The sequence below is a fragment of the Scyliorhinus torazame genome, chromosome 1 (assembly GCF_047496885.1).
Source record: "Scyliorhinus torazame isolate Kashiwa2021f chromosome 1, sScyTor2.1, whole genome shotgun sequence".
NCBI classification, from domain to species: Eukaryota; Metazoa; Chordata; class Chondrichthyes; order Carcharhiniformes; family Scyliorhinidae; genus Scyliorhinus; species Scyliorhinus torazame.
This window is the reverse complement of record NC_092707.1, coordinates 249,005,371-249,030,927: the sequence shown is the minus strand read 5'-3', so window position 1 is coordinate 249,030,927 and position 25,557 is coordinate 249,005,371. Positions and strand designations below refer to the sequence as shown.

The 25,557-nt window shown below is 48.1% G+C and overlaps 1 protein-coding gene across 1 annotated transcript in view; it reads right to left on the bottom strand.

The window, feature by feature from the left end:
• abhd12 (abhydrolase domain containing 12, lysophospholipase) overlaps positions 1-25,557 on the bottom strand; it is a 168,221-nt gene that overhangs the window by 19,340 nt on the left and 123,324 nt on the right. Inside the window, exons 9-10 of the mRNA XM_072504536.1 lie at positions 24,928-25,007; positions 13,777-13,859 (exon numbers count right to left, since the gene is read on the bottom strand). Coding sequence (XP_072360637.1) covers positions 13,777-13,859; positions 24,928-25,007 — 163 coding nt within the window. The remainder of the gene's footprint in view (positions 1-13,776; positions 13,860-24,927; positions 25,008-25,557) is intronic.

Sequence of the window (25,557 nt, the reverse complement as noted above, 5' to 3'; positions counted from 1 at the left end):
GCTGAAGAACAACCCCCAAAACCTCTCCAATTTCTGGCAGGACCAGAACACATGTACGCGATTGGTTGGGACCCTCCCACACCGCTCACAAATATCCTTCACCTGCTCAAACAACCGACTCATCCTCGACTTCACCAGCCGCACCCTGTGAACTACCTTTATCTGCATCAACCCCAGCCTCGCACATGAGGTGGAGGCATTCACCCTCCGCAGCACCTCCCAGAACAGCCCCATCTCCAGCACTTAACCCCTTCCAGAGATGCCCCATCCTCCTCCAAAATCCTCCCATAAATCGCCGAGATGAACCCTTCCTCCAACCCCATCACCGACAATGTCCCCTCCAGTGACGAGGAGGACGGTGCCACCAGAAAGGTCAGACAGACCTTTTTCACAAAATCCCGCACCTGCATGTACCCGAAACCCTCGCCTCGTAGAATCTCAAACTTCACCCACAACTCCTACCGACTTGCAAACTGTCCTTCTAGGAACAGATCCTTTATTTCCACCACTCCTCGCTTCTCCCAACGCCAAAACCTCGCATCCATTCCCCCAGGCTCAAACCCATGGTTCCCTCAAATCAACATCAACTTGGACCCTGCCCCCAACTTAATGTGCAGCCTTCCAGCGTGGGCACTACCACTGGACTCCCCAAATACCTCCCTGGGGCAAACTGAGGCGACGTCATTGCCAACACCCGCAACACTGACCCCTTACAAAAACCTGCCTCCGTCTTCACCCACAAAGCCTCCGTCTCCCTACTCCAGCCCTGCACCTTCTCAGCGTTTGCTGCCCAGTAATAGTATAAGTTTGGAAGGACCAAGCCCCCCAAACAGTCACCCCCTCTGCAGCACTGACCTCTTAATCCTTGCTACCTTATCCGCCCACACAATCAGCCTCTCCACCGCACTAAAAAACATTTTCGGCAAAAAAAACCCAGCAGGCACTGGAACAAGATTAAAAACCGCAGCAAAATGTTCATCTTAACCATCTGCACCCGGCCTGCCAACGATAGGGGAAGGCTATCCCACCTCAGCACATCCGTCTTAACCCTGCCCACCAAATTCGTAAAGGTCAACCTTCAGAGCTGAGCCCAGTCTTGAACCACTCGCACTCCCAGACATCTAAAGTGGGTTGTTGCCACCAGAAATGGCAACCCCACCCCCCACCCCCAACAACCCCTGCTTCCACCCCTGGAGAAGATACCACAAAACACTCACTTTTTCCAAAATTTAATTTGTAGCATGAAAAAGTCCCAAATCAGTCCCATTGTATACCCCACTAACGAGCCTGGATTGGAGAGATAAAACAGATCATTGGCATACAGGGATACCCTACGATCCACCCCTCCCTCCCTATCCTCCTCCATTCATCCGAGCACCTCATGCAATGGCCAAATGCTTTTTATTGCCAACATGAACAGAAGGGGTGGGACACGGGGCACCCCTGCCTGTTTCCCCTGTGCAGAGGAAAGTACCCCAAATTTATCTCGTTTGTACGCACACATGCCTTCGGTCCTTATACAACAGTTTCACCCAAGCCACAAATGTAGGTCCAATCCCAAACCTCCACAACACCACAAAAAAAAAAAGCTCCACTCCACACGATCAAATGCCTTCTCTGCATCCAACGCCACCACCACCTCCAACTCCTTCCCTTCCGCCGGAGAAAGCACCCCATTCAACAGACGCTGCACATTAGACGATAAATGTCTACCCTTCACAAACCCCGCCTGCTCTTCCCCAATCAGTTCGGGAGGCACTCCTCCAACCTGAGCACGAACACCTTTGCCAGAATCTTGGCATCCACATTCAATAACGATAATGGCCTATACGGCCCAATCTCTACTGCGTCCTTGTCCTTTTTCAGCAGCAGAGAAATGGATGCCTGACCCATTGTCTCCAGCAGTACCCCCTTCGCATCTTTTAACATCTCCACCAGCAGCGGCGCTAACCTATCCAGAAACATATAAAATTCCACTGGGAAACCATCCGGCCCCTACGCCTTACCTGTCTGCATCTTCCCTATTGCCGCCCACACCTCCTCCATTCCCACAGGCTCCGCCAATTCTGACGTTTCCTCCTCTCCACCTTAGGGTTCTCCAACCACCCCAGAAACTCCATCATGTCTGACTCATCCTCCAGAGGCTCTGACTTAGAGAGATTCTTATTTTTAATATAAATTTAGAGTGCCCAATTCAATTTTTCCAATTATGGGGCAATTTAGCGTGGCCAATCCACCTACCCTGCACACCTTTGGGTTGTGGGGGCGAAACCCACGCAAACACGGGGAGAATGTGCAAACGCCACACGGACAGTGATCCAGAGCCGGGATCGAATCTGGGACCTCGGCACCGTGAGACAGCAGGGCTAACCACTGCACCACCGTGCTGCCCTTTATAGAGATTCTTATAAAACTTTTCCAACACCTCATTCACCTGCTCCGGCACCACCACCAACTGCCCTATCCTGCCCTGGACCCAAACAATGTCTCTCACTGCCGCCTTTCGGCGGAGCTTGCCTGCCAACGAGAGGTTGGCCTTCTGCCCATACCCATATATAATCCCGTTTGCCCACCTTCTTGCTGAATCACCTTACCCTTGGACAGAACTAGGGGCTTTTCACAGTAACTTCATTGAAGCCTACTTGTGACAATCAGCGATTATTATTATTATTAGGTCAAGCCTCGCCTGCAGCTCCTTCCTCCTCACCAGTATATCCGTAGTCGGATCCTCCGCATACTTTCCGCTGTCAACCATTGCTCCTCCCCTCACTACTGCTTTCAACGCTTCCCCCATCACTGACGGTGACACCACCTGAGTCCTATTAAACCCCACATCGTCCTCAATCACCCTTCCCATTTTGGTGCAAATGTCTGGGTCGGCCAACAACCCCATTCCCAACCTCCAGGCAGGCCGCTATGCCGTCCCTTCTCCAGGATCACATCCACCCAATGTGGAGCATGGTCTGAGATAACAATCGCAGAATATTCTACCATCCTCACCCCTGCCAACAGCGCCTTTCCCATAACAAAAACGGCAATCCTCGAATTCACATTGTGTACTGGCAAAAATAACAAATACTCCTTCTCCCACGGGTGCAGAAACCGCCACAGGTGCACCCCTCTCCCTCAAACGCAGTGAACACCTTCGCTCCCCACGCAAATGTGGCCCAGACCTATCTACCTCCGGATTCAGCACTGTAATCCCCACACCCCGCACACCAGTATTAACTGGTGCTTATCAAAATTTGGTATGGCAGCCAACACCTTCTTCTAAAATTATACATTGATCCAATTCGGGGCGTGTACGCTAACCAGCACCCCCAACCTCCCCTCCAAAGCACCCATTACTATTACGTACCTACCCCCCTGGCCAGCCACTACCTGCTCAATCTGGAACCTCACCCTCTTACCGACCAGTATCGCTACCCCCTGGGCCCTGCTGTCAGAGTGGAAGACCAGACTTACCCAACACTTCCAGCAGAGGGCAGTAGAGCGGAGCTGCTGATTGGTGTTGCAAGCAAAATTTGCATACCTCCGTCGTGGTCACCCTAATTTGAAGGTAGTTTGTGGAGGAGCTGTTGGCAAGTGACACTTAAACCCGAAACACTTCTTCAGTGTTTCCCTCCCTACCCCCTCCTCTAACCAAAAAAACAACCACTGTAAAGATCAAGAGGAAGGCTCGAGGTCAGGAAGAAGTTGAACCGTGACGCCACAGCCTGCAGGTAGGGATTGGCTGGTGACTGGTAAGTAGTTTTTCTTTTATCTTTTATATTCCCTCAGGTGTTATCGTGCAGGGCGCAGAGGTTGCTGAGTGAGTGCTTGCTGAGGAGGGGAGTGAATAACAGGTAAGCTCTTTCTTTCTTTTTTTATCTAGGGGGATGGCAGGGAAGGTAGTGCAATGTTCCTCCTGCAGAATGTTTGAGGTGAGGGACGCTAACAGTGTCCCCTGGAGCTGGATGAACTTCGGATCATTCGGGAGGCAGAGGTGGTCATAGATAGAAGCTTCAGGGATGTAGTTACTCCGAAGAATAAAGATAGATGGGTGACGGTGAGAGGGGCTGGGAGGAAGCAGTCAGTACAGGGATTCCCTGTGGTCGTTCCTCTTAGTAACAAGTATACCGCTTTGGATACTGTTGGGGGCGACGACTTACCAGGGGTAAGCCATGGGGTGCAGGTCTCTGGCACAGAGTCTGTCCCTGTTGCTCAGAAGGGAAGGGGGGAGAGGAGTAGAGCATTAGTCATTGGAGACTCCATAGTTAGGGGGATAGATAGGAGATTCTGTGGGAACGAGAGAGACTCACTGTTGGTGTGCTGCCTCCCAGGTGCCAGGGTGCGTGATGTCTCGGATCGTGTTTTCGGGATCCTTAAGGGGGAGGGGAGCAGCCCCAAGTCGTGGTCCACATAGGTACCAACGACATAGGTAGGAAAAGGGATAGGGATGTAAGGCAGGAATTCAGGGAGCTAGGGTGGAAACTTAAATCTAGGACAAACAGAGTTATTATCTCTGGGTTGTTACCCGTGCCACGTGATAGCGAGATGAGGAATAGGGAAAGAGAGGAGTTGAACGCGTGGCTACAGGGATGGTGCAGGAGGGAGGGTTTCAGATTTCTGGATAACAGGGGCTCATTCTGGGGTCGGTGGGACCTCTACAAACGGGATGGTCTACACCTGGACCAGAGGAGTACCAATATCCTGGGGGGGGGGGGGGGAATTTGCTAATACTCTTGGGGAGGGTTTAAACTAGTTCAGCAGGGGTTTGGGAACCTGAATTGTAGCTCCAGTATACAGGAGGTTGAGAGTAGTGAGGTCATGAGTAAGGTTTTAAAGTTGCAGGAGTGTACCGGCAGGCAGGAAGGTGGTTAAAGTGTGTCTTCTTCAATGCCAGGAGCATCCGGAATAAGGTGGGTGAACTTGCGGCATGGGTTGGTACCTGGGACTTCGATGTTGTGGCCATTTCGGAGACATGGATAGAGCAGGGACAGGAATGGTTGTTGCAGGTGCCGGGGTTTAGATATTTCAGTAAGCTCATGGAAGGTGGTAAAAGAGGGGGAGGGGTGGCATTGTTAGTCAATGACAGTATTACGGTGGCAGAAAGGACGTTTGATGAGGACTCGTCAATTGAGGTAGTATGGGCTGAGGTTAGAAACAGGAAAGGAGAGGTCACCCTGTTAGGGGTTTTCTATAGGCCTCCGAAAAGTTCCAGAGATGTAGAGGAAAGGATTGCAAAGATAATTCTGGATAGGAGCGAAAGCAACAGGGTAGTTGTTATGGGGGACTTTAACTTTCCAAAGATTGACTGGAAACGCTATAGTTCGAGTACTTTAGATGGGTCCGTTTTTGTCCAATGTGTGCAGGAGGTTTCCTGACACAGTATGTAGATAGTCCAACGAGAGGCGAGGCCGTATTGGATTTGGTACTGGGTAATGAACCAGGACAGGTGTTAGATTTGGAGGTAGGTGAGCACTTTGGTGATAGTGACCACAATTCGATTATGTTTACTTTAGTGATGGAAAGAGACAGGTATATACCGCAGGGCAAGAGTTATACCTGGGGGAAAGGCAATTATGATGCGATAAGGCAAGACTTAGGTTGCATCGGATGGAGAGGAAAACTGCAGGGGATGGGCACAATGGAAATGGGAGCTTGTTCAAGGAATAGCTACTGGGTGTCCTTGATAAGTATGCACCTGTCAAGCAGGGAGGAAGTGGTCGAGCAAGGGAACCGTGGTTTACTAAGGCAGTCAAAACATTTGTCAAGAGGAAGGAGGAGGCTTATGTAAAGATGAGACATGAAGGTTCAGAAAGGGCGCTCGAGAGTTACAAGTTAGCTAGGAAGGACCTAAAGAGAGAGCTAAGAAGAGCCAGGAGGGGACATGAGAAGTCTTTGGCAGGTAGGATCAAGGATAACCCTCAAGCTTTCTATAGATATGTCAGGAATAAAAGAATGACTAGGGTAAGAGTAGGGCCAGTCAAGGACAGTAGTGGGAAGTTGTGCTTGGAGTCCGAGGAGATAGGAGAGGTGCTAAATGAATATTTTTCGTCAGTATTCACACAGGAAAAAGACAATGTTGTCGAGGAGAATACTGAGATTCAGGCTACTAGACTAGAAGGGCTTGAGGTTCATAAGGAGGAGGTGTTAACAATTCTGGAAAGGGTGAAAATAGATAAGTCTCCTGGGCCGGATGGGATTTATCCGAGGATTCTTTGGGAAGCTAGGGAGGAGATTGCTGAGCCTTTGGCTTTGATCTTTAAGTCATCTTTGTCAACAGGAATAGTGCCAGAAGACTGGAGGATAGCAAATGTTGTCCCCTTGTTCAAGAAGGGGAGTAGAGACAACCCCGGTAACTATAGACCAGTGAGCCTTACTTCTGTTGTGGGCAAAATCTTGGAAAGGTTTATAAGAGATAGGGTGTATAATCATCTGGAAAGGAATAATTTGATTAGACATAGTCAACACGGTTTCGTGAAGGGTAGGTCGTGCCTCACAAACCTTATTGAGTTCTTTGAGAAGGTGACCAAACAGGTGGATGAGGGTAAAGCAGTTGATGTGGTGTATATGGATTTCAGTAAAGCGTTTGATAAGGTTCCCTACGGTAGGCTACTGCAGAAAATACGGAAGCATGGGATTCTGGGAGATTTAGCAGTTTGGATCAGAAATTGGCTAGCTGGAAGAAGACAAAGGGTGGTGGTTGATGGGAAATGTTCAGACTGGAGTCCAGTTACTAGTGGTGTACCACAAGGATCTGTTTTGGGGCCACTGCTGTTTGTCATTTTTATAAATGACCTGGAGGAGGGCGTAGAAGGATGGGTGAGTAAATTTGCAGATGACACTAAAGTCGGTGGAGTTGTGGACAGTGCGGAAGGATGTTACAAGTTACAGAGGGACATAGATAAGCTGCAGCGCTGGGCTGAGAGGTGGCAAATGGAATTTAATGCAGAAAAGTGTGAGGTGATTTATTTTGGAAGGAATAACAGGAAGACAGAGTACTGGGCTAATGGCAAGATTCTTGGCAGTGTGGATGAGCAGAGAGATCTCGGTGTCCATGTACATAGATCCCTGAAAGTTGCCACTCAGGTTGAGAGGGTTGTTAAGAAGGCGTACGGTGTGTTAGCTTTTATTGGTAGAGGGATTGAGTTTCGGAGCCATGAGGTCATGTTGCAGCTGTACAAAACTCTGGTGCGGACGCATTTAGAGTATTGCGTGCAATTCTGGTCACCGCATTATAGGAAGTATGTGGAAGCATTGGAAAGGGTGCAGAAGAGATTTACCAGAATGTTGCCTGTTATGGAGGGAAGATCTTATGAGGAAAGGCTGAGGGACTTGAGGCTGTTTTCGTTAGAGAGAAGAAGGTTAAGAGGTGACTTAATTGAGGCATACAAGATGATCAGAGGATTAGACAGGGTGGACAGTGAGAGCCTTTTTCCTCGGATGGTGATGTCTAGCAAGAGGAGTCATAGCTTTAAATTGAGGGGAGATAGATATAAGACAGACGTCAGAGGTAGGTTCTTTACTCAGAGAGTAGTAAGGGTGTGAAATGCCCTGCCTGCAACAGTAGTGGACTCGCCAACACGAAGGGTATTCAAATGGTCATTGGATAGACATATGGACGATAAGGGAAGAGTGTAGATGGGCTTTAGAGTGGTTTCACAGGTTGGCGCAACATCGAGGGCCGAAGGGCCTGTACTGCGCTGTAATGTTCTATGTTCTATGTTCCGCAGCCTCACCTGGTTCTTCACCCTCAGATGGGTCTCTTGCAACAGCACCATGTCGGCTTTCAAACTCTTCAAATGTGAGAAAACTCTCGCTCGCTTCACCGGTTCCCCCCCCCCCCCCCCCCCCCCCCCCCCCCCCCCATCATCGCACGTTTCACGTTACCAACCGGACCGGGGTTCTCACAATCCCCCGACCCTCCTGGCAGTCATAAAGTCATAACCACTACTCCTGGCCTCGCTCAGCAAGCGGGACCCAGCCCTACCCCTAGTCACCGTCAGCCACCCGCCCCTCCCCTTCCCAGAATTTCCCCAGCCACTTCCTCTCGAAACCACCTCACCCAATATCACCCCCCTCCCCCCACCTTGCACCGGTTCAATAGCCAAATTGCATCTGCTAGCACGGTGGCCCTTGCTGGAGCCCCCTCCCCCACATAATAAAGCAAACCCACACCCTAGCCCCCCCACACCCAAACCTTCCAAACTCCCAATAATCCCTCAAACCCAAAAGCAACAAATCCCAACCGATACAGCCCAAAGCATCTCTTCCCAAACACCACTTAACAAACGAGAGAGAAAACAGCAACAGTGCGAAAAACAGAAAGTAAAAGAAAAAAGCATAACACCGACAAAGTCCAAACTCATTTCAGTCCCAGTCCTTCAGCTTTCACAAACGCCTCCGCCTCCTCCAAGTACAACCTTTGGAGTTATGTGCAACTCTCAGCTTTGCCGAGTAGACCACCCTAAACCTCACATTGCTTTAAGACAACACCGCCCTTTTATACAACACCGCCTTCGTCTGACCAAAGGCCACCTGTCTTCTTGCCAGCTCCACTGTGAGATCCTGGTACATACGAATACCACCGTCTTCCCACCTCACTTCTCGGATCAGCTTGGCCTATCTCAGCACCTTCACCTAATAGCTGTGGAAACAGACTATCACATCCCTTGGAGGCTCATTCGCCTTTGATTTCGGCCGAAGCAACTGATGGGCCCTATCCAATTCATAGAGAGAGGGGTCCTCCTCCTCCCCCATCAACTTAGCGAACATTTCCACAAAGTATTCTGTAGGTCTCCGACCCTCCAGCCCCTCAGGCAGTCTCACGCTCCTTAGATTCTGCCTTTGTGACCTGTTCTCAAAGTCCGCCACTTTGGCTTCAGCCCTTGGTTACTTTCCACCACTCTCCGCAGCTCCACACCCATCGAGGTCAACTGCTCGCTGTGATGCGACAACACCTCCTCCACCCCCTTCAACACCTCTCCTTGCTCCCGCACCGTAGTTAACGTCTTTGCTGAAGCCTCCTTCATCAGGGCAACGGTCTCACCCACCCACTCCTTGAGTGAGGTCATCACCTCCATTCAATGATTATCAAAATGTTTTGAAAACATCTGCTCAAACTCCCCACTATCACTTCTGCCAGCTTAGCTACTGTAATGGGCGTGGGCCCCACTCGGCTAGCTTGCTCCCGCCACCTTTCCCCTGCTGAACTCGCCGGCAGACGTTTGTTTGCCCCATTTGTTAATGTATTCTTTTTCTCGGATTTCGAAAACCTTTAGTTTGCCTTAAGCTTTACCCTGACTGATCATATAAAATGCTCACCAAAAACTGGGTTCTAGCAGGAGCCACCAAACATGCAACCTTCACCTAAATGCCGCCACCAGAGGTCCCCCTGACCTCAAAATCCTTGCAAACTACCAACCCATTTTTGTTTTGTATTTATTCATGGGATGTGGGTGCTGCTGATAAAGCCAGCAGAGTTTGCTCATCCCTTATTGTTTTTGAACGGAGTGGCTTGCTAAGGCATTTCAGAGGACAGTTATGATCACATGTAGGCCCCCCCACCCAACTTTTTTTTTCTTTCTCTTCCCCCCCCCCCCCAGGCTTGGGCTGCCAGGTCCGCCCTGCGCTTGGCCCTAGCCCGCGTCTTCTCCTACTCTCCCTGGTGCACCCTGACCTACGCTAGCTATGCTGGCCCCTGCCCTTGGCGCCTGACTGTCTCCCGCCCAAGTGTTCGGGCCCTCCCCCCACACACCAAGGACCCATTAACCTGATTGTATCTCCCCGTGCCCTTTCAAGTCCCCCCCCCCCCCCCCCTCCCCTCATTGCAATCTCCCAAAATCACCCTAAGCAGTGCGCCCTCCAGCCCCCGCTCTCTGTCCAGGCTGAAAACAATCTTAGATAAAACATTACAGTACAGGATAATTTAACAGACCGCCACCACACAAAAGCTCTGAGAGCACAGAGTCCTTTAGTTCAAGTCCAGCTTCTTTTAATAAAAGTTCATTCCTAGTCAAAGCAAGGTAGGTTAACAGACCACCGCCACTGTACAGCACTGAAAAAACTAAGTGCCCGTTAGTTCAAGTCCAGCTTCTTCTCTTTAATGAAGGCCCAAACCTGTTCTGGTGGCTCGAAGTAGGGATGGAGTTCCTCAAACGTCACCCAAAGCTTCGCAGGATACAGCATTCCAAACCTCACCTGCTTTTTGAAGAGGGCTGCCTTTACCTTGATGAATCCTGCACGCCTCTTGGCCAGCTCCGTTCCCAAGTCCTGGTAGATGCGCACCTCGCAGTTCTCCCATCTGCTGCTCCTCTCCGCCTTGGCCCATCGTAGCACACGATCCCGGTCAGCAAGCCGGTGAAAGCGAACCACCAAGGCCCTCGGTCGGTCGCCCGTCCTGGGCTTCCGTGCGGGGGCTCTATGCGCCCCATCCAACTCCAGGGGTCGAGGGAAGGCCTCCAGTCCCATCAGTGCCCCGAGCATACCCATCACGTATGCACCCGCATCCGATCCCTCACAGCCCTCGGGGAGGCCAACGATCCTCAGGTTCTGCCTCCTGGCTCTATTCCCCAGCTCTTCAAGCTGCTCCTGCATCCTCCTCTGGCGGGAGTTCAGCTCCTCCACCTCGTGCTCCAGCTCCGTTACTGTGTCCGCCTGGCTGGAGAGCTTCACCTCAACCTCCCTTAGCGCCTTCTCTTGGACCACCTGCGCCTCGACCATCCGGTCCATCATCGCCCTCATCGGGTCCAACGTGTCCCTCTTCAGTTCGGTGAAGCAGTTCCTAAAAAACTCCATCTGTTGCTTCCTTGGCCAGTGAGCCTCCGCTCCCTGCTGTCCGACATGCTTCACTGCCCGGTCTGGGGTCCCCACTGCTCCTGTTTCGATCTTTGCCGCTCCACTCGACCACTTCTGGTCCAACTGTCCATACCCCGGGGGGAAAACCTCTTCCACCAATTCAGGTCGTCAGGTCCCGAAAAAATCCTGTGAAACAGGTCTGTTTGCCCATCGCGGGCGGGAGCGATCCGACCTGCTTCCTCGAGGGCGCCACCGGAAATCACATGGCCCAACTTCATTCCAGTTCAAGCAACGTCTTTAATTTAAAATTCTCATCCTAGTTTGCAAATCCTTCCCCGGCCTCATCCTTTCTTATCTCTAAGCTCCCCCAGCCCCAGAACCCTGAGAGATATCCGCACTCATCAAATTCAGGTCTACTAAGCAGCTCTACTTGCTCCACCAATGGCGGCTGCACTTTCAGATGTCTGGGATCAGAGCTCTGGAATGCTCTCCTTTCCTACACCACTCCGCCTCTCTACCTCAGTTCCTCCTTTCAGGCATTCCTTAGAATCTCTCTCTTTGACAAAGCCTTTGGTCAACTGACTAAATATCGCTCAGCAGTGTCTTCTTTTATTATATTAAAGACACCAAATTAATACAAATTGTTTATCTGTTCTTTGTATTGTTTAGCCTATTTTCGTTGACTGACATACTGGCTTTCCGAACAAGTTACCATTCTTTTAGAATAAAGAGTACAAAAACTAGCAAGTTGTATTTGTCTCAATGGAAAATATGCATTATGAAGACTGATATTAAAAAAAAAAAGTGTCCATGCCAACTCGGGGCAAGTGATGGTTAGTTTTTCTCTTCCCTTCAAGATGGATTGCTTTGTGAAATCATGTGGTATTAAACTAATGGGAATTGAGTTCATTTCCAACGGTCACAAAAATTTGTCTTGCTGGAGGAGAACATGATTAGCTCTGCAACCTTATGTTGCACTCTCACATGGGCTATGTTCTGAGTTTGCTCATACATAAAACTAAACATTTTAAAGAGTCAGATCAGGCACTGCAGGCTGAATAGCCTTTCCCATTTCACTCTTGACATCATGCCGCACCACCCTTACCCCTGCCGCCCAACTCGCCGCCCCCTCACCCCCCTGCCCAGTTTCGTCCTATGACATGGTGTTATTTTTCATTTTCTCTCAAATTCCCTTCCCTCCTGAGAAATGTTTTAAGACTCTGTATCGTACTCAGTGTTATTCATGGCTCAGTACAGCTCCAGTAGTGACTCACCCGAGTCAGAGGTTGTGATTCGAAGCTTTGCGATTTAGTGCTGACAATCCAGTAAAGCAGTGTGGGAGTGCTGCACTGTCTTTCAGATGAGATGTTAAGCCATGGCACTCTCTGTCCTCCCAAGCAAATGTAAAGGTTCCCACAGCACTATTTCAAAGGTATGCAAGGGAGTTCCCCCTGATTTCCTCACCATAAATCAATCCTCAACCAGCATCCCTGCACAGATTATCTGGACATTAGAACACTGTTTGTGGAATCTTGCTGTGTCCAAATGAGTTGCTGCCTCTCCCCCACATTACAACAGTGATCACGCGGAAGAACGTTTGGACATTGAGGTTTTAAACGGTCAAATTAATACAAGTCTTTCCTTCTCCATCAAGGAGTGAGCCTCAGCATTGAGAGCAGCAGGATATTTCCCAATGCCAATCACATTCTCATTCAATCCCAGCGGTGGCCACTGGATATTTATCAGGCTTGAAAACATGGCCAAATTCCCCTTCCTAAACACAGGCACTCGCGCTAACTCCCAGCAGAGATCTGCTTCCTCAGCAGTGTTCAGAAATCTGTTAGGTTCAGCTGTTCACTGATCACCATTACTCACTGAGCTTTCAAGTCAAGCCTGTTCATGCTTATTTTTACATTTAAACTGCAGAACCGATTCCAAAGAGACTCCTGCGAGTGGGGCCATGTCAAGCGAAATATCCCGTAGGACGCCTCTTTGCACTTTTATCATCTCAACGGTCCTCCAAAAAAAACTGCATGTTTCACGTTATGTGATGATGAATGATAAAAACAACAGTCCCAATGAAATGGCTAATGCAAGAGGTGCATCATTTATTGGAGCAGTTTTTACATTTGGATGGAAAATATATGGCAAAAAAAAAAAGTTATGAGGAGGCAGCATTAAAACTCCTTTGATCAGGTAAATACCAGGGGCACTGCTGATGTTTGGCAAGGTGACAACTGGTCAATTCCAAACTAAAAAGATTCACTCAAGAACTTTTGCTATCGAAGAATGTGGATAGAAACGCTTACTGACCCTTGAAGCTTCAGAGATGTCTCATTGATTTTTGTATATTGTTGCTTAAAAATTCACAAAATTAAATGAATGTTTAAACTAGAAAAACTTGACAGGCAAAAATTTCAAACAAGGTTTTTAGCATAATTTTTTAAAAAAACATTTAAATTACATAAATGCGAACAAATTACATACACATGGGAAATATAATTTACTGAGCAATCGGGTTAAATCAACAGCCAGAGTGGCTAGAATATTGTGCAATCAGCAATTGGCTTCAAGTGGATGCAAAAGAAAAAACGATTTGTATTTATACAGGATATTTCATATCCTCAGGATGCTCCAAGCACTTCACAGGAAACAAAGTGCAGTCATTGTCATGTAGGACAAGAGCAGCCAATTTGGACAAAGCAAGGTCTTACAAACAGCAATTGGGTGATGGGAATATTTATGTTCATACGAGGGGACAGAAGAGCCTCAGTTTAATTTCTTGTCCAGTAAACAGTACCTCTGACAGTACAGCACTCTCTTAGTACCACACTAGAAAGCATCAACACTGCAGCACATCTGTTAAAATCGTTCTGATTATTATGGGGCGGTCACAGGAAATATATTTATATAAATTACACAGTGGAACAAATAGCATTTTTTGTTTAGAAAAGCAACAGAACTTTGAAGTGCTCTTAAAAATAACTGACTTACTTCTCATCACTTGGGAATATAATACCACTCTCGGTGATTGGATCTAGGAAGAACCAGTCAAAGCCGGGTAGGTACCTATAGATCTGAAACATCAACAATCAATAATTATGTCAGAACTTGCACTGCAATCTCTGAATGTCCCATCACCTGCAGACACAAATCAATGTTTCAACACAGTACAGTTCCAGATGACCACAGGTTCTTTTCCCCTTTGAGGGGGGAGAGCTGACTGGTTGTGATTTAACCCGAGGATCACCACACCTCAAGCGAGGGGCAAGGTTGAGAAGGCAGGGCCTTCCTGAATAACCTCAGCCGGTACGGGATTTGAACCCACGCTTCTGGCCTTGCTCTGCATCACAAACAAGCTGTCCAGGCAACTGAGCTAAACCGGCCTCCCAACATAGTGCAAGGCATGTCAAACTCAATAACACTTCCTTGGGTACCCAATTCAGAGTACCCAATTATTTTTTTGGGTTGTGGAGTTGAGCCCCACACAGACACGGGGAGAATGTGCAAACTGCACACGGACAGTGACCCAGTAGATTTAAACATGCCAAGTTTCAAACAGATTTGCTCAGAGGAACACCATCAGTTCTTTTCTAGTTTTTCTTTCTCCATCAGTACATTCCCTCCTACTTCATTTTTCTCCCCTCATCTCCTCAGTCTCATCTTATGGTATTCTCTATTTACCTGCTGTCCAATTTCTTCTTATTTTTCTGCATCATAATAATAATAATAGCTTATTGTCACAAGTAGGCTTCAATGAAGTTACTGTGAAAAGCCCCTAGTCGCCACATTCCGGCGCGTGTTCGGGGAGGCTGGTACAGGAATTGAACCCGTATTGCTGGCCTTGTTCTGCATTACAAGCCAGCTGTTTAGCCACTGGGCTAAACCAGCCCCATTTTGTAGAGGTTAATTGTCATGATGAGTCCTGTTTATTCATATGACTATTAGGATACTAGAAGGAAAACTAGATGGATCTTGGTCCTTATTATCTAGAAATCCCAGTGTTCCTTTGTCAACTTTGCTCTGCTTCCCCCCCCCCCAACTTTCAATAATTGTATTCCCATTTCCCAGCTTTTGAAAAGCTCACCTCTTCCTTTTCCTTGGTCTCAGGGGCTACCAAATCCCTCTCCCTACTTGTGTTTGGACTACTCCACAATTAAATTTTCTTTCTGCCGAACTCAAGTCCCAAGGAGGAAAACAAGGCACAGGAGTTCCAAGTTAATGCTTCAGGGGAAAATGCGGAGGAGAATGAGGCTGGAAAGTTTACTGTGCAAAATTATACTTTTCAACACAAAACATTTGTATAATAATTTACATAAATGAGATCAGGTGTATTCACACGTAAATTGTAATCCACTGAGCAATCTGTTTAAACCAGAATCTGCTGAAATATTCGGTGAACAGCAAGTGACTCAAAATAAATATAAATATATTTCCATCATTATTAAAACACAGCACTGCAGCATATGAAAGCATTTGGGGCAGGAGAAAACAGCCAAGACACTTAGAAACAGAGGACAGGCTGGGGAACTAATAATAATAATAATAGCTTGTCACAAGTAGGCTTCAATGAAGTTATTGTGGAAAACCCCTAGTCGCCACATTCCGGCGCTTGTTCGGGGAGGCCGGTACGGGAATTGAACCCACACTGCTGGCCTTGTTTTGCATTACAAGTCAGCTACTTAGCCCACTGTGCTAAACCAGCCCCTATGGAGTAACAGTCTGCAGATGAAGATAACAGTTAAAAGTTGTTGAACCATGCATGTAATTAGCTGTACTCGCCCGCCTTTGGGTGTCTTACAATGGCTGAGAGCATTATTTTGGGACACCAGAGGAAGCAATGGAGCTTTTGAGAGACAATGAACTGGCAGGAGGGGGAGGATATTGAACTCTGGAAGAAGTGCGAGATGCCTTTTTGCTTTATTGTTTTGGGGTTCTTGGTCAGGGGAGAACCTCTTTACTTTGTGATTTCTTTTCGGGGGTGCTGTGGCAGGGAAATCAGTGGGGGGTAGGAGGTTTGGCGCCATGGGTGGGGTCTGCCAGGCTAGCTGGGCGGGCTAGTTAACAGGAGCGCAGTGGAAGGTGAGCAGGAGGTTAGTGTAATAGAGGGGGATGGGAGTGTTGTTTTGTTTAAGGGAGGGGAAGAAGTGGGGGGACTGCTGACACAGGTGAGGCTGCTGTGGCACTGTGAGAAAGGAGGTGGTGATGGTGGGCATGCGAAGGTCGGCCTGTGGGGGGAGGTTGCTTGACAAGGGCCGGGGGCTGGCCGAAGAAGGGATATGGTTGATCGACAGGGGAGGGGGTGGGGTGTCCCCAACCAGGCTGGTCACATGGAATGTGAGAGGGCTGAATGGACCAGTGTCATGTGAAAGTACCTTTAAGGAATGGGTGTTTATCCGTGATGTCAGAGTGTGGGTGGAGCTGGGCGGTTTGTCAGCTTTTAGTTTCGTTTTGAGGAAAAGCTTGGGTGTGTCTGTGTTTCTTTGGTTTTGTTTTATGTTGGAGCTGAAGCCAGCCAAAGGTGTAATTTCGATCTCTCTGCCATCTAAAGACTATCACTAGATCATTTGGTGAATTCAGAATGATAACTGTTCTCAGTAGAGAATTTAAACCTGAAGTGCTTCTGTAAAAAGTTTTTTTTTGTCTTATGGATGTTAAAAGGAAAGTTTAAGTATTCCTTAGAATGTTGTATTCTTTGGGGGTTGTATTTTAATTGATGGTTGCTAAGATGTTCACTGTATGTTTTAAAAAGGTTAACTGAGTTCATAGAATAAACATTGTTTTGCTTTAAAAAGTACTGTTAGATGTCTGCTGCACCACATCTGTAGAGTGGGCTGTGTGCTCCCCACACCACAATCTATTAAAAGTTGTGGGTCAGGTGAACTCCATGATACACTTTGGGGTTCTCTAAACTCTGGCCCATAACACGAGTCAAACGGTTGCACATGTTTGTGCATCTGAGGAGCTTCAGTACGGTCATTGAGCCAAGTTTGGGCCGGTCGAGTCCATGGCCAGAGAGGGTGTCGGCGGTGGCAAAGGAGCTAAAGGGGTTCATAGGAGTGCATGGAGGGGTAGACCCATGGAGGTTTGGGAGGCTGAGGGCGAAGGATTTTTCATACTTCTACCACATGCACAGGGTGTACTCGCGGATTGATTACTTTGTGGTGGATAAGTCGCTGCTGGTGGGAGTGGCTGAGTTGGGGTACTCGGCGATTGTGGTCTCGGACTACATACTGCACTGGGTGGACTTGCAGGTGGACCGGGGGGTGGGGCAGTTAGCCACAGTGGAGGCTGGACGTGGGGTTGTTAGCGGACGAGGAGGTGTGTGAGCGGATGAGGGCCGCCATCCGGGGGTATGTGGAGCTGAACGATACGGGCGAGGGCTCAGCTGCCACGCTATGGGAGGGGCTCAAGGCAATGGTCAGGGGGAAGTTTAGGGAACAAGGTGGAATGAGCAGAGATGGATAGGCTGGTGGTCGAGATTCTGCGGGTGGATAGGAGGTATTCGGAGACCCCGAAGGCAGGATTGTTGAAGGAGCGGCAGAAGCCCCAGATGGAGTTCGGGCTGGTGTCCACAGGGAAGGCAGTGGGGCAGTTGCGGAGGGCCAGAGGGACAGTGTACAAATATGGGGAGAAGGCGTGTAGGGTGCTAGCTCACCAATTTAGGAAGCAGGAGATGGTGAGGGAGATCGGAAGGGTGGGGAAGAGTGATCGTAAACCAGGTGGGGGTGAATGTGGTTTTTAAGGAGTTTTATAAGAGGCTATACGAATCGGAGCCTGGTGGAGGTGATGGAGGGTATGGGGGTGATGCAGGCAGGGAAAGCCCTGGGCCCAGATGGGCTTCCTGGAGAATTTTATAAGAGGTTTTTCTGGGGAGCTGGGGCCCGTTGGTTTGGACATAGGCGAGAGATAAGGGGGAACTTCCCCCTACGTTATCTCAGGCTTCGATATCCTTAATTTTGAATAAGGATAAGGACTCGGAGCAGTGTGTGTCCTACCGCCTGATATCACTGCTAAATGTGGATGCCAAAATACTGGCAAAGATCTTGGTCTCGCAGATTGAGGACTGTATGTCGGGGGGACCAGGTGGGGTGTGTAAAAGCGAGGCATCTGTTGGCGAACATTAGGCGATTATTAAACGTGATAGTGATGGGACAGGAGGTAGAGGTCGTTATGGACACGGAGAAGGTGCTCGATCGAGTAGAATGGGAGAATCTGTGGGAAGTGCTGGGACAGTTTGGGGGTGGCGGCCCTGCCGGTATGGGGATAGTGGCGGCAGCATCGGAGGCTGGAAGGTACCACGCTGGGCACAGACTTGCGGGAATCATAGATTTGCACCGGGAGATTGGACTTGGGGTTTCGGGGGTGGCGATGGGCAGGGATCGGGCCATTTGGGGACCTGTTTATGTGGGCAGTTTTCTGAGTTTCGAGGAAGAGGAGTATGAGCTGCCCTGCGGGAATGGGTTCTGGTATTTACAGGTGTGGGACTATGTGAGGAAGAGTGCGCAGTCCTTTCCCGACCTGCCCCCCCCCCCCCCCCAGGGTTACAAGACAAGCTGGTATCAAAAGCAGGAGCGGGTGAGGGCAAGGTATCCGTGATTTACAAGGAGTTAATGGACTGGGAGAGAGACCCGATAGGAGAAGTCAAGTGGAAGTGGGAGGAGGAGTTGGGGGAGCAAATGGAGGCTGGGTTGCGGGAGGAAGGTGAACACATCTTCGTTGTGTGCTAGGCTTAGCCTTATTCAATTCAAGGTAGTGCATAGGGCACATATGACGCTGGCTAGGATTAGCAGGTTCTTTGAGGGGGTGGAGGACAGGTGTGGGTGGAGGACAGGTGTGGGCGGTACGCAGGAGGACGCGCGAACCATGGCCACATGTTTGGGGCATGTCTGAAGCGGAGAGGGTTCTGGCAGGGGTTCGCAGACGTAATGTCAGAGGTGCTGAAGGTGAAGGTGACACGAGTCCTGAAGTGGCGATATTTGGTTTGTCGGAAGATGCGGGAGTCCAGGAGGCGAGAGGCCACCGTCACAGCCTATGCCTCCTTGGTAGCTCGGAGATGGATTTTGTTGGAGTGGAGGGACCCGGAGCCGCCGAAGTTTGGGGGGGGGCAGTCGACTAGTTATTTATTTGTTACAAGGCTGTTTGTTCTCACTCTGGTTTTGGTTGTGTTTAATGGATATACAAATGCCTTAATAAAAATATTTTAAAATCATTGGCGGGGAGGGGTGCAGACTGTTAAGGTGACGATTCTCCCGCGGTTCTGGTTTGTTTTTCAGTGTCTCTCCATCTTTATCCCGCGGTCCTTCTTTAAGAGGCTGAATAAAATTATTCTGGGATTTGTATGGGCAGGGAAGTCCTCGCGGGTGAAGAGGATGATGCTTGAAAGGAACAGAGGAGAAGGGGGGGCTGGCGTTGCCGAACTTCAGCAACTATTACTGGACGGCCAACATAGCGATGATAAAGAAATGGATGGTGGGTGCGGGGTCGGTTTGGGAGCGGATGGAGGCTGCTTCGTGCAGGGGCACTAGCTCAGCAGCTCTGGTCACGGCACCTCTGCTGCTTCCGCCGGCACGGTACTCCACCAGCCCGATAGTGGTGGTGGCTCTTCGGATCTGGGGCCAGTGGAGGAGGCATGTAGGGGATGTAAGAACATCGGTGTGGACCCCAATCTGCAGTAACCACCGACTTGCCCCAGGGAACATGAATGGGGGGGGGGGTAACGACTGTGGAGGAGGGTGGGGATTGTGAGGATGGGGGATCTGTTCCTGGAAGGGAGCTTTCCGAGCATGAGGGTGCTGGAGGAGAAGTTTGGGCTGGCGAGAGGGAACGACTTTAGATACTTACAGGTGCGGGATTTTGTACGCAGACTGGTGCCGTCCTTCCCACGTCTCCCGCCAAAGGGGAGGCAGGAAGGGTAGTTTCTAGGGGAGAGGTGGGAGAGGGTAGAGTCTCAGACGTCTACAAGGAACGAATGGGAGGTGAGGATACGCAGACCAAGGACCTGAAGCTTAAGTGGGAAGAGGAGTTCGGGGGGGGGAGATGTAGGACAGTGTCTGGGCAGAAGCCCTGAGCAGAGTAAACACGACTGCAACATGCGCCAGGCTCAGCCTGATCCAGTTTAAGGTCGTGCACCGGGCCCACATGACGGTGGCCCGGATGAGCAAATTCTTCGGGCTGGAGGACCAGTGTGCCAGATGTGCCAGAGGGCCGGCTAACCATGTACACATGTTCTGGTCGTGCCCTTAACTCAGTGGGTATTGGCAGGGATTCGCAGATGTCATGTCCCGAGTATTGAAAACTGGGGTGGTAATGAGCCCTGAGGTGGCAATCTTTGGGGTTTCGGAGGATCCGGGAGTCCAGGAAGTGAGGGAGGCCGACGTTCTGGCCTTTGCTTCCCTGGTAGCCCGGCGACGAATACTGTTGGCATGGAGGGACTCAAGGCCCCCGAAGACCGAAGTACGGCTATCAGACATGGCGAGCTTTCTCGGTCTAGAAAAAGTTAAGTTCGCCTTGAGAGGTTCACTATCGGGGTTTGTCCGGAGGTGGCAGCCATTCATTGACTTCTTCGTGGAGAATTAATAGTCAGCAGGTGTGGTGGTGGTGAATACCTCAATAAAATTGTTTATTAAAAAAATAAATAAATAAAAATATTTAAAAATAAATAAATAATGGTTGCCATTTGAAAGAGAACAGGTAGCTTAAATATTTTATTACTATTAAATAAATACTTCTAAGAAAGGTAAAATGATCTTACAGGATTCAAAGTAGAAAAGAGATCAACGGCTAATTAAAACAGGAGGCACTTTTAAGAGACAATGGTACCACAACTGCAGAATAAACCTACTGAATCATTCATTACAGCGATTAACATATGATTCAGCATGAATCTTTCTGGTGAGAATTGAAAAGACGGAATGTCAGCTTACATTTCCCTAATATACTCGAATGACTGTACATATAAAAAAATTTTTTTTAAAGAGTACTCAATTATTTTTTCTCCAATTAAGGGGCAATTTAGCATGGCCAATCCACCTGCTCTGCACATCTTTGGGTTGTGGGGGTGAAACCCACGCAGACATGGGGAGAATGTGCAAACTCCACACGGGCAGTGACCCAGGGTCGGGATTCGAACTCAGGTCATCAGTGTCGCAGTCCCAGTGCTAACCACTGCGCCACATGCCGCCCCACCCGAATGACTGTACATTAACCAAAACCTAAATTAAGGACTGATTATTGGACTTTCCAACAAGATATTAAATATTCAAATCCTGTGAAACAATATTGTGCAGCTAATGTTACAGAGGAGTCTCCAGCTCTCACAACAATATGCATTTACATAGGATAGGGCCTCTTGACATAATAAAACATCCAAGATACTGCACATATATTAGGACAAGTGACCAAATGCTTGGTCAAAGGGAAGGGTCTGAAAAGGAGAGGTAGAGTGGTGAAAGCATAGGAACACAGGAATAGGAGTAGGCCATTCAGCCCCTCGAGCCTGTCCCGTCATTCAATGAAACCATTGCTAATCTGTGACCTAACTCCATATACCCGCCTTTGGCCCATAATCCCTTAATACCTTTGCTTGCCAAAATCTATCGATCTCAGATGTAAAATTAACTGATCTAGCTTCAACTGCTGTTTGTGGGAGAGAGTTCCAAACCTCTACCACCCCTTTGAGTGAAGAGGTTCTTCCTAACATCTCTCCTAAATGGTCTAGCCCTAATTTTTAAACTATGCCCCCAAGTTTTAGAATCTCCAACCAGTGGAAATAGTTTATCTTTATCTGCTTTGTCTTTCCCTGTTAATATCGTGAATACTTCGATCAGATCGCCCCTTAATTTCTAAATTCTAGCAGAAATGGGCCTAATTTGAATAAACTCTCATAACTCAACCCCTGTAATCCAGGTATCCTTTTTGTAAACCTATGTTGCACCCCCTCCAAGGCCAAAATATCCTTCCTAAGGTTTGGTGCCCAGAACTGCTCGCAGTGCTCCAAGTGGGGTCTAACCAGCATTTTGTATAGCTGCAGTATAACCCCTGTTTTTATACTTCAATCCTCCAGATATAAAGGCTAGCATTCCATTAGCGCTTTTGGTTATTTTCTGCATTTGTTCCTGACATTTTAAGGACCTGAACCCCCAAGTCTCTTTGGACAGTCACTGCACCTAACCTCCTTCCATTTAGAAAGTACTCTCTCTGCTCTATCCTTTTTTAGGTCCAAAAATGGATAACCTCACACTTGCTTACATTAAATTCCATCTACCACAATTTTGCCCAGTCACCTGGTCTATCAAATTCTTCTTGCAATTTCATGCCATCGTCTAGGCTGTCTACAATGCCACTTAACTTTCAATCATCTACAAATTTGGATAAATAACTTTCTATGCCACCATCCAAGTCATTAATGAATACTGTAAATAACTGAGGTCTGAACACAAATCCCTGTGGTACCTGCCAATTAGAGTAAATACCCATTATCCCCACTCGGTCACCTGCCACGCAACCAATTTCCTAACCATGTCAATAATTTGCCTTCAACTTCGGGGCTTCCACCTTAGTTAGCAGTCTCTTGTCTGGGAATTTATCAGATGCCTTCTGGAAATCCATATAAATAACATCCATAGGCATTTCCCTATCCACTACCATAGTAATCTCTTTTTTTTTAAATTAATAGGTTTAGTCAGGCATAGGTGGATTGGCCACGCTAAATTGCCCCTTAATTGGGGAAAAAAAATTGTACACTCTAAATTTATTTTTTGAAAATTAGTCAGGCCTTTCCTTCACGAATCCATGCTGGCTCTCCCTGATCGACCAAAATGTTTTGACGTGGTCAAGTACCCTATCCCTGATTATAGACTCCAGCAACTCCAGTGTTCTTCAAACTTTTTTTCCGGGGACCCACTTTTACCAACTGGCCAACCTTCGCGACCCACGCCGCCGACCTTCGCGACCCACCATTTTCTCTTACCTTGTTTGTTGCTGACAAAAATGAAGGAAATGGTTTTGGGTCCCTTTGGCCCCCCGAACTTGGGGAAAAAAAAGGCTGCAACCATATAACAAAAAATGTGGCCGCACTGCGCATGCGTGCCTGATCATCGTTGTGCATGCACATAGTTTTGCGCATGCGCACCAATGATCAGGCATGCATGCGCAGTGCGCCCACATTTTTTAAAAAATCTGTTCCTGGCCATTTTGAAGGCCTCTTGCAGCCGGCATTATGACTAACCGGCTGCTGCGCGCGGATTTGCGCAATCAGGAGCCCCGCGATGGACGGCGCCCCCGAGTTTGACAATGCCTGATCTACAATATGCTCCCCTACTTCCTTTAACACCTTTGCATGTAAACCGTCAAGTCCTTGGTCTTTAGTTCCATCAATTTCTTAGCTACGGATACTGTACTTACATTAATTGTATTAAGTCCCTGTCCTCTATTGACTATTAATTTTTTCAAGACTTCCGGCAAGTTATCCTCCTTTTCAACTGTTAGGGAAATAATTCTCGAGCTTAGAGCCTAATCAATCTCTGACACTACTACAAGCAAACCAGAAAAATAATTACAGGAGCATTAAAAAAGTGCTTTCTTTTCATTTTCTTTGAACACTTTTGATTATTAATTATTACTATATTGTAGATAAGCTGCAGAACGGAGTCAAAAATCATCCAACTGAGTAACTAGGGGGCGGAATTTTCCCAACAAACGGTAAAGTGTCAGATTCAGTAAGAAAATGCAGCGTGTTTCTCCCTGGAGAAACCGTCATTATGAGGTTCGGGACATGCCCAGCTTCACAGAAATCACTCATGGGTAAATTAATTACCCCCTCCCCCAGGTTGACACCGATTGGGTGACAGGGCCGCCATGTCCCCCGGCATAGTCATCACGTCTGTTCTCCCTTTGCAGAGATCAATAGTGATTCCCACCGGCGCCACGTCACACTGGCGGGTGGGAACATTGCACATTCCTGGAAGATTCGGCACTAAGCAGATATTGAATATTAAAATCAATTTAAATGAATGGCAATCAGGTTCACACCCTTGCTGGGCATGAACCTGATTATGTCTGTTGGGAGGGCCTGGGAACATCGCAAACTGTTTGGCACCCGGTGCAAATCCATTTCAGGCCACTCCTGCAATTTTCCCAACATAGCAGGGTTTGCTGGGCTCTATGCGGCTGGAAAAATCACCTCCCAAGGAATGTATTGGTTTCTAATTGACATGGGAAGGTGGTGCTCCGCGGGAATAGACATGATGGGTGGACAGAAGCGGGAGGGCAGGGTGACTGAATGTGGGATGTCATGTCGTGAACTCTCCTGGAATGCATTCAACTAGAGTTGGAAACCCTATGGAGGGGCTATTGAAGGAGGACTTTTAACTGAGGCACTGTAGTAATGGCAGCAAAAGGCATGTGGCTGTTTGGAAGCTGACTCAAGTTCTGGAAGGATATGAGGACAGAAGCAGATCAGAGCTTAGCGACGAGGCAAAATATGAAGAAAATCAGCAGCAAGCTTGGATTTGAAAAGAACAAGGCAGGGAGACCAAAGCATGCCCACCAAGCCTCACAAAAATAAGAAACAGTTGTTTTTCTTTGCGAGCCAGTCTTGAACCCACAAACCACACTTCATGTGGGGAATCATTAGCCCATCTCAAACTTTAGCTCCTTTTTTTGTTCAAGGGGTGTGGGCTTCGTTGGCTAGGCCAGTATTCATTCCCCACCCCTAATTGCCTTCGGGAAAGTGGTGGCAAGCTGCCTTCTTAACTGCTGCAGTCCAGTTCTGCAAGGGATTGGAATCCGGTTCGGTGTCAGTGTGGCGATCAAATTATCTATCTGTACCATTGGGGCCTCTCATGCATATTTGTGGTATGTGGAAAATAATTTGTCCTTTTTTAAAATAAATTTAAAAGTACCCAATTCTTTTTTTTTCCAATTAAGAGGCAATTTAGTGTGGCCAATCCACCTACCCTGCACATCTTTGGGTTGCGGGGGTGAGACCCACACAGACACGGGGAGAATGTGCAAACTCCACACGGACAGTGACCTGGGGCTGGGATTGAAACCGGGTCCTTGCCGCCCTGAGGCAGCAGTGCTAACCACTGCAAACCATGCCACCCCTTTAAGTTGCCCTTATAACAGCACCATATCACCTACCAGTGAAAAAGGGTGGCTTTTGGCTTCCTCCCGAATGTTCGTGAAAGGAGATTCCAGAATTAGAGCATCTGGAGGAGTCTCTACGAATGAAAACGAATGTAACAAAATTAAAACACAAGATTAGTATTTTAGAATCATACTGCAATAAATTGAAATAACATTCATTAGCTTTATGTTTCTCTAAACTTCCTGTGAAACCCAACACCTTCAGCAATAGCAGAGTTCAGTTTTGCTGGTACACATTGCAGGAGGGTCTGTTCACCAAGAGCTAAAAGACTCTTTAGTGTTCAACATGTTACATGAGCTGGCCTCACAACTCTTCTACTGCCATTTTACCATCCAGATACAAATGCTTTGAGCTTCCCATGCTCACCCCTACCCTGGCCAATGAACAAGCAGAAATAGGCAAGCAGCCCCTCACATCTGTTCTGCCATTCAATTAGAATACGGCTGCTCTGTATCTCACATCCATTTACCCACCTTTGTCCTTATCCAACAAACATTCAGCAATGTCTTGTCAATTTGAACTGATTCAGCAATCACAGTCGTTTGGGGGAAACGGGTTCAACATTTTAATTACATTTTGTGTGAATAACAGCTTCCTGATTTCATTCCTGACAGCTTTAATTT